Here is a 9,710-nt window from a genome sequence, read left to right on the forward strand (position 1 = left end):
AAAAAAAAATGAAATTTTATAAAAAAACTAAAAAAATAAAAAAAAAAAAAAAAAAAGAAATAACAGAGATAAAAACTGAGTGAAAATAAGAATCACAGAAATAAGTGGAGCACCGACAGATGCTGGCTTTTAAGTACATTTGAAGAATAAGGTGGTCTGGTTTTCAAAAGAATGGTAAAAAATAAAACTATTAAAAAAAAGAACTTCAGGCTCAGACAGTTAAGGTTCCGACTTTGGCTCAGGTCATGATCTCATGGTTCATGGGTTTGAGCCCGACATCAGTCTCTGTGCTGGCAGTTTGGAGCCTGCAGCCTGCTTTGGATTCTGTCTGTCTGTCTGTCTGTCTGTCTCTCTCTCTCTCTCTCTCTGCCCCTCCCCCACTTGCGCCCTGGCTCCCAAAAATGAACATTAAAAAAAAAAAAGATTTTAAATACAGAATTTCAATCATCAAGACAACAAACCAGAAGATATTTGTAACATATTTAAGCGACAAAGAATCAAGTATGAAGAAGTCCTACACACTAATAAAAAAAAAAAGTACAATTAAAAGAAAATATGAAATGATTTCAGAGTAGTAACCAGAACAAATAACCAATAAAAATATGAATACGTGCTGCATTTCATTAGTAATCAGAGGAATGCAATTCCAAATGGCAATAATACCCCTTCACATCCTCTGATGCAACAATTCCACCCCTTGGAATAGAAACTCTCACACAAGTATACACACAGGCATGTATAAGAGAAGAATGCTGCTTCTAGAGCAAAAACAGAAAAAAACCCAAAATGGTCAATAGGCAAATGGATAAATAAATAGCAGAAGGTCATACAAGGGTATATTATACAGCAGTCAAAGTGATTATCGCCAACTCAAGAATCTCAGGAATATGATGCAAAAAATAAAAGGTCTCAGAAAAATACAATATACTGTTTAGAGATAAAGAATAAATATGGTTTTGAATTATATTTTTAGAAGGAAAGAAACACAAAATGTTCAAGGTAATAACTTCTATGGAGGTAGGAAACAGAAGTAGGGATGGGGCTCACAAGCATTTGCTATATCAATTTCTTCAGACCATACATATTTAAGTATTCTTTTTAACTAATTCAAAGTAATAATAAAAAAAATTCTTTAGAACTGTTTCAGCTTTGGGGCATCTGGGTGGCTCAGTCAGTTGAGCGTCCAACTTCAGCTTAGGTCATGATCTCACAGTTCATAAGTCCGAGCCCCACATCAGGCTTTGTGCTTATAGCTCAGCCTGAAGCCTGCCTTAGATTCTATGTCTCGCTCTCTCTCTGACCCTCCCCTGTTCACACTCTGTCTCTGTCTCAAAAATAAACAAACATTTAAAAAATAATTTAAAGATTTTTTTAAATTGTTTCAGCTTTTAGGGGCGCCTGGCTGGCTCATTTGGTAGAGCATGCAACTCTCAATCTCGGGGTTGTAAATTCAAGCCCCACAATGGATGTAGAGATTACTTAAAAATAAAAGCTTAAAATTTTTAAAAAAAATTATTTAAAAAAAAAACTTTCAACTTTTAGAAAACTCTAAGTACAAGACAAAATCAAGAAGTCATAAAAGAAAAATTAATAAATTTAAATACATGAAAATCAAAATTTGCTATAAGGCAAAAAAGAACCTTATCAAAAAAAACAGCAATGAGGGGAAGGGGTCTTCAATTCATATCTTTAGAAAGGCTAATTTCCTCAATATATAATAAGCTCCTATAAAGCAAAAATAATTGAAAAACAGAACAAAAATCAATAACCCAAATTAAAAAGCCAAAGATATGAATACACAGTTCATAGAAAAAATATAAACAGCTTTTAAACAAAAAGATGCTCACTCATAATTACAAAACTGCAAATAAAATTATTACCGTGATATACATACTATTTACCTGTCAAATTAGTAAATATCAAACAGTATGATAAAATACTACTTTGTGGATTAGGGTGGGAAAAAAAGTCTTAACTCTCATAATTACTCCTGGCTTACAAATTGGCATAAAGAGGGTAATAAGTATCAAAATTACAAATGTACAAACCAGTGAACCATAAATTCTACTTTTAGGAATTTATACACCACAGAATGACTTGTAAATGTTCAAATGACTTTGCTGCATAAGCTCAATCAGCAGAGGACAAAATTATCTGAACTGTCTAATATATAATACAGGACCAATTAACTAATGGCAAATATAGTTTGTACTATAAAATAGTTCATTGGAGGGGTTTTTTCTTTTAATGTTTATTCATTTTTGAGAGAGAGAGACAGAGTGTGACAAGGAGAGACAGAGAGAGAGAGGACACAGAATCTGAAGCAGGTTCCAGGCTCTGAGGTGCTAACACAGAGTCCGATACAGGGCTTGAACCCACGAACCGTGAGATCATGACCTGAGCCGAAGTTGGACACTCAACTCACTGAGCCACCCAGGTGCCCCTGGAGATTCTTGACATTATCCTGATAGAAGAAGACAGCCAAGATGCACTATTAAGTGAAAAAAAACAAGATTCACAACATTGTCTATAGGATATTTTCTTTTTTCTTTTTTACAGAAAGAAAAGAAAGAAGGCTAGAAAGAGGAAAAAGTAAAGAGGAAGTAACAGGTATCATTTGATCCCTTGAAGAGAAACTTGATGGCTAGGTAGAAAGGAGTTTTTTCTCACTGTATATACTTTATGGATTTTGTACTTGCAATCAGTGATTGCATTTCCTATTTTAATATTAAACTGTAACAAACTTGTTACAACTATACGACTCATGAATATGATCTGCAAACACAAGTTTGATTTTTACTTTTGGGGGAACTAGAACTTGGCAGTGCTTAAAAGAAAAAAAAAATCTAATCTTATATATAATCAGAATCAGCAATTCTATACATTACCCAGTGCTTATCATGATTAGTGAACTCTTAATCCCCCTCACCTATTTCACCCATTCCCCCATCAGCCTCCCCCACATATTTTTCTTAATGTTGGACATTCTTCAGTTTAAGCTGGCTAAATTTTCTTTTGTGAAATAAGTGTTCTCATCATTTTAAGAAAAATTATGGAGTTGGCAAATGTTATGTTTAATTCTAAAATCTGTGTCTAAAAAGTGTGCTACATTATGAAAGGAAAACAATCTTTGTTATTTAAATTGGCCATACAACTTTTCAAATAACCTACCTCTTTCTGTACTTGCTCAATCTGTTTTTTTGCATCAGCCAATTTCTCTTTCAGCTCAGCATAGTCCTCTTCCTTCCTCTGAAGATCTACTTTCAGATTCTGGGTAAGAGCAGAGCTTGCAGAGAGCTCCTCTTTCAACCTAAAGAACACAAATCATTTTTCTATAGTGACACACCACTAAACATATAAGATCATACATGTAACTGGTAACAATCTACAAAATTCTGTATTTTCACAAACTTGGAATGTCCAAATGTGAATGAGTCCTTTACAGAGGATTTCATGTGATTTTATAAACAATTTTTGTATATAACTTTTGGTTCCAAAGGCTTATTTGAATAAAGTTCAAGTTCTTTACTCATCATACATGCTGTATTTTATTAGATTAAGTTATGCCCATCTACTATTTAAAAGCTACATAGGAAAATCAATAAAATAAAGGCTTTGCACATTTTAAAATATTTTAATAACATTTATCTTACTTTTCTGCTTTTTGCCAGTTGGTTTCATTTTCTTTTTCCTTTAACTGAAGCAAATGCTTTACATCTTGCAAATTATTTGTTAATTGTGTGATTTCTTCTTTCAACTTGATTTCCTTTTCACTTAAATCTTTGTTGTTTTTCATAGAATCCTGAAGATCTGCTTGAAATTGCTTCAGATTTCTCTCTAGCTTTGAGATGATAGATTCCTTTTCCACTATTTCTTGTTCTAACTTAGCTGAACGACTACATTCATCTTTTTGAGTTTCTAAGATTGCTTCAAGTTCCTTTATTTTCATCTTATAGCATGTAACATTTTGTGTCAGTTCTGAAAGTGCTCTCTTCCCTTCAACTACATGCTGTACTTGAATATCAAGAGAAATGTTTTTTTCTTGCAATTCTTGTTTCAGCTGCTGAATAAGATTTTCTTTTTCTTTTAGTAGGTCACCTTGATTTTTATTCTCTCTCTCCTCTGTTTTTAGTCTATTGTTTTCATCCATACAGCCTTTTAATTCTGCCTGTAATTTTTCCATCTGTTGTTCCAATTCTTGGATCTGATGACTTTTTTTGGAAGAGGCTTTAACAATCTCTTTACATTCTTCCCAGATGTCTTCAATAGTAGAGTGGAAAGAACTTTCCCTAGTAAGTTCTTGAATATGGTATTTGTTAACCTGCTTACTTACCAAATCATCATTATCTAAAAGGTGTAACTGTGTATTGGGTAAATTATCCTTTTGAGAGCCACTTGACAGATCCCTGAGATTGAGTAAATCTATGTTTGCGATCTGTGAAACTGAATCAAGTGTTCGTAGTTCATCTATTTTTGCTTGCATTAATTTTATTTGTGAAACATTAGTTGTGATATTTTTTCTAGCAGCTTCTATCTCCTTTGACAATTTCTCAATCTTTTCCTCCTGTTCTTGATTTATACCTCTCTGCAATTGTAATTCAGAAATTGCATTATCATAATTTGACTGAATTTGTTGGACCTCTATATTTAAAGTAAAATTCTTTTTCTCAGAAAAAGAAAGTTCTTCATGCAAACTAATGATCTTTTTATTTAATTCTGCTTTTTCTTCCTTTTCATTTTTAAGTTCATTCTCAGCCATGAGTAGACATGTTTTCAGCTCATTATTTTCCTGTAAAATTCTAATGCCTTCCTCATCTTCTGAAACGATCTTCTGCATTTCTTCACTTTTCTTTTCAGCTTCAGTAATAGTTGGACTTATGTGGATAGGTCCTTTAAAAATAAGAAAACTGTTATTAACCTGGCAAACCTTAATAAAACCAAAAAAATTACCCAATAGGCCAATATTAAAACATAAAATATGAAAGCAAACTTTTGATGAAAAACAGAAATAGGGCATTGAGTGAAAAAGAAAAAACAGGTTGCAAAACATGCAACCACATAAGCCCATTTATGTAAAATTATAGTTCCTTAAAATAATGCAGAAAGAGTTGGCAAAGGAAATACACTAGAATCAATGGTAGCTACCTGAGTAGGATTACCAGTTATTTTTATTCTTTTTATAACTTTCAATATTACCTAAATTTTCTACTACAAGTCTTTGTTATCATTATAACATGGGACAGAGGGAAGGAAATCACATAACAAGACACTTAAGGTAGACATCCCAAATCCTAAAGAACAATTTTAAAGTACAATTATATTACTGGATCCACTAAATTAATGACTTGAAAACTTAGTAACTTATTTTTCATAGCTCAAATTAGGGGGGAAATGGTTGAAATTCTGAGAATACTGCCTTACCCTTCTTCACTAGGTGTATAACTGTCAATAAACTCCCTAACCCTAAGACCACTTCCTCAAATGTAAAGCAGAAGTAATAATATCACCTCTCTCAGTTTCCATGATATACACACAAAAACAAGCCTTATCAGTAAGTTTCTATTTTTCAAATACAATCTGTATTTGTTTTCTTCACCCAATTGTCTAAATGCTCTTGGGTAACTGTGCATTCTCATTATGGAATCCCAAGATCTCTCTTCTTTAATAGAGACCAATATTAAAAGCCCACTAAATAAGGTTTTATTACCTATAACTCACTGTCTCCTTTGCCTCAGAGAGGGTGGGGAAAACATGGCATTACCCTTGCTGTATAACCTCACTATCTTAAAAGCTGCTAAGTTTATTTTTGAAGCTCTTCTTTTGTTTGTAGTTACATTTTCCCAATTTACTGCCTCAAGATTCTTAATTTATTCTAAGGATTCCAGCTACTCTGGAATCTTAAAGATTTACCCAATTTTTACAACAAACTAGCCCACTTACTCTTATGAATTTTTTTTTTTAAATAATCTTCAACCAATACGTTATTCTTCTGTCAGAGTGTCTCCTAACATTTTACAAAGTTGTAGTAAGTCATCCCACAGTGGAATTATCCAGTCTTCTCCATGGTTCAGATTTCTGTTCTACTTCCCATTTCATGTAATTCTCTACTTGTGATGCTATATTTATACCTATGACTTCATCAGTGTAAATGCCTAATTAAGAAAACTAAATGAGGATGATAAGAGTCCTGGACTCTTTTTTTCATAACTTAGAAATGTATTTTTTAAAAAAAGAATCCTCTTGCCCTTTAAAAAGGCAAGTTATAAAATTGTCTGAACCCTTCATGAGGAGAGATGGGATCTAAGCAAGTTTAAAATGAGAATAATCAGAAATTCACAACTCACAAATAGATCCTATCTGTCCTAAGTCGAGAAATTTGAGTCACGCATACCATATGGATATAGTCCCTAAACCCTTAAGTGAATACAGAAAGCTTATTAAAATTTTTGTGATCAAATAATGTTGTTCTTTAATTTTACTCTATTTCATGACTGGGATAATTACATAAGGTAAATCAAACTAATTTGTTTTGTACCTGATTTTTTTTCAGATATTCATTCTATTCTTTCAGAAAATTTTAAATGTTTTATATCAAAAGATTCATAGAACATATTCAGAACAGCCTTGTCAGGGAGAAATTAAAGTTTTAGTCAAGCAACCAAGATGGGAAAAACTCTTCACTGTCTATTGTTAACTTATAAAAACTAAACATAAACAATAAGAATGCAGTTAACACTTTAATTCAATATTTGCACTATACTTAACATACACTTATACTGCTCACTATATTTTGTTATAACAGTTACAGTTTTGACTGAACAATCACAAGTAAGCAGGCTCTATCATGTCTCTGTTTTGCCTCCTTTATTGCTACCTGAAGGCTTATTTCCTAGGCTGTTTACATGGTTACCAGCTTCCCCGGAGTATAGACATAATGACCTCAAACAAGCAAATTCACTTTCATAGGAAAATTGCTTGGCATTCCTTTTTAAAAAGAGAAAACATGCAGCTTATGAAACACTATCAACCCCCTTATCCTATCCTAGGGGTTACAGGACTCACATATTTTATTCTAGAGATTTTAGTAGAAAGTAAAGGGGAAACAGTGTGGTTTTATCTACGATTTTTATAGGATACCATATATAATCCCTGTAGTCTCTAATAACATAAAAAAATTGAGAAATGGCCAAAGTGGTTGTGAATTCAAGGAGAAAAAAAATATTTTGTTGCATTACATAAAATTACTTAAATCTACCCATATTAAAATTATTTATGCCTAATAACAACAGTTCTTAAATACTCTTCTTCATGAATGGGTTACCTTTAAGATTAGTCCCACTGTGTGTATAACTTGCTCCTGGCCACTTCTACTTTCTAGTGACCTACTGATTCTACATTCTCAGCTACTCTATGGCACTGACCAAAGTGAAAGAGGAAGAGGAACAGTGCGCTATGGAAAATCATAGCAAGGTTATTCTCCCGGTAGCAAAGGCACCCCTCCTTCAGTGCCTAACAGAAGGCATATGCTTATTAGTCTCGATCTATTAGCTCACATGAGCACTGCACATCCTATAAACCACATATCTAATGCTATATTATCCTCTACGGCATTTACTTTTGCAAACATTCACTTCACTGAGGTTCTTTGAGATGTTTATTATGTTGGTATACTACCCAATTGTTTCTATCTTTGACAACTCAGGAGACAGAGAGTAACTTATTTTACTAATGACAAAAGTAAGACTTAACTTACTCATTTTTCTCAAGGTGAAACAGCGAGGCAGGAAAGCTAAAGTTTATAAACCTTCTCTTAGAAAGCCCTTATGCCCTGTACTATACTACAAAAGTTTTCCCAAAAAAATTATGAATCAGTAGAGACAACATAATAGTTGATATATTCTTCCACATAAATAGGGACATATACTATACAGTAAGCATGCACCCACTTTTAAGTAATTCCATAGTAAATACAGTAACTCAAGCACATCTGTCTTTAGTACTATTCAGCTCAAAGTCTTGCTCTCAAATGTCCTTTATGGGAGGAATAAAGAACACAAAGGGAGGAAACAATGTGGAGAGATTTTGGCATAAAAAGATACTATAATTATGAAAATAGACTACTTTTAAGAACAGAAGCAAAAAGAATCATAGGCATGCAGACGAGTGATAAAAACACAATTTCTAAAATTATTTTATCAAAATAAAAGACAGCTGTAAACACACACCCATCCTCTAGGCAGTTTATAGCATTAGCATAAAAATCAGCGGCATTTACATTTCCTCAGGTTTTTTCCTTAGATAAGTAAATTTCCTCCTATTTGCAACTTTGTCCATTACTAGTTTAGGAATTAACTTTCTTAAAGTCCTCTTACTGACAAATGAAGTAGTACCTTTCTTCGCTGGTGGTTCATCTAGTTGAAGCTCATTTTCATTTAGTCTTTTTCTTCCCAAATCAGTTTTGGTTTTGTCATCCTTAAGCACTTGAACTGTCTCATTACAAGCCAATGTATTGTTTATTATTAAAGAAGATGTACCAGCCTTGTCCTAAAATAGAATAATTAAGATTAGTTCACAAACACAAAGCTACAATACATGTAAAAGCTATATAAATTATATTTCAGTAGTGTATCATAATTTTATTTTCAAACAAAAACATTTTCCAATTTATTTAAATCTCACCCTAAAATAACTGATGGCTCTGTCAAATGAGTGGTATTAACTAACTTGTACACTCACTAAGGAAAACAAAAACACTTATCTTGAAGTCAGTTAAGCATGTAGTTTCATCCTGATACCTAAAAACAGAGTTCTCATTAGTGGGTTTAGAGACTTGCATGGGGCTAAATGGAGAACCCTAAAACACTCGCCCCTAAGTCACATTCCAAATGTGCTTTGAAAAGGAAAATACAAAAATACTACCACAAAACTGTTTTCTAGATAGCTGAACTTAAAATCTTGAGGTCCCCCTCTAGAAAGTCTATAAGTGTTTTGTTTTATAACCAAAGCCTCTCAGAGATAAGCAGCACTTTCTAATCTTTATCAACTCCCAGAAAAATAGTTGTGGCCTTAGCTTCTAGCCTAGGTATATTTAAAGATATACAGTCTACATACAGCTTTAAAACTGAGCTCCTAGTTTATCTAAATAAAAACTACTCAGATTTTTATTTTTTAAGACAGATACTATGCCTCCCTAAAAGGCTAGTGGAAAAAAAAAAAAAAAAGACTATACTGTTCTTCAATAAGAGGAAGGATGAAACTCAGCAGTTAAGACTATAAAGTAATCAAAGGTATGGTAAAGGCAGGGATTTTTTTTTTTAATGTGGAAGATTACTTAAATCTCTACATGCTGGTAGCAATCCTTTGGAAAAATTGTATGAAAAAAACAAAATGCCATTTTATATCATAAAATCAAACATTTTATTCAGAAGATATACATGAGATGCCTTTTTTAAATTACAAAGTAACGAGGGTTTTTTTTAAAGAAGTTTTTTTTTTGGTATCCCTAAAAATAGGAAGATGTCATGAAGAAAAACCTCCACACTTTTCACAATTAGTCCCCTGGTGTCACTGAGAAACAACAAAAGCCTGGAATAGACAGATCACACTGCTGACAGAGCCTGAGAGTTTTCAAACACTCCATGACAGGTTCAAGTTGTCTCTTTCCTCACTACTATCAAAATGATCTGATCATTTTTTTCTCCTTCAAACTA

The 9,710-nt window shown here is 32.8% G+C and overlaps 1 protein-coding gene across 6 annotated transcripts in view; it reads right to left on the bottom strand.

The window, feature by feature from the left end:
- KIF20B (kinesin family member 20B) overlaps positions 1 to 9,710 on the bottom strand; it is an 87,643-nt gene that overhangs the window by 38,050 nt on the left and 39,883 nt on the right. For all 6 annotated transcript variants that reach the window (XM_077779978.1, XM_077779969.1, XM_077779961.1 and 3 more), the window contains 3 exons: positions 8,391 to 8,544; positions 3,654 to 4,890; positions 3,172 to 3,310 (listed from right to left, as the gene is read on the bottom strand). In XM_077779978.1, coding sequence (XP_077636104.1) covers positions 3,172 to 3,310; positions 3,654 to 4,890; positions 8,391 to 8,544 — 1,530 coding nt within the window. The remainder of the gene's footprint in view (positions 1 to 3,171; positions 3,311 to 3,653; positions 4,891 to 8,390; positions 8,545 to 9,710) is intronic.

Source organism: Crocuta crocuta, unplaced genomic scaffold (assembly GCF_008692635.1).
Source record: "Crocuta crocuta isolate KB4526 unplaced genomic scaffold, BGI_CrCroc_1.0 scaffold170, whole genome shotgun sequence".
Taxonomy (NCBI): domain Eukaryota; kingdom Metazoa; phylum Chordata; class Mammalia; order Carnivora; family Hyaenidae; genus Crocuta; species Crocuta crocuta.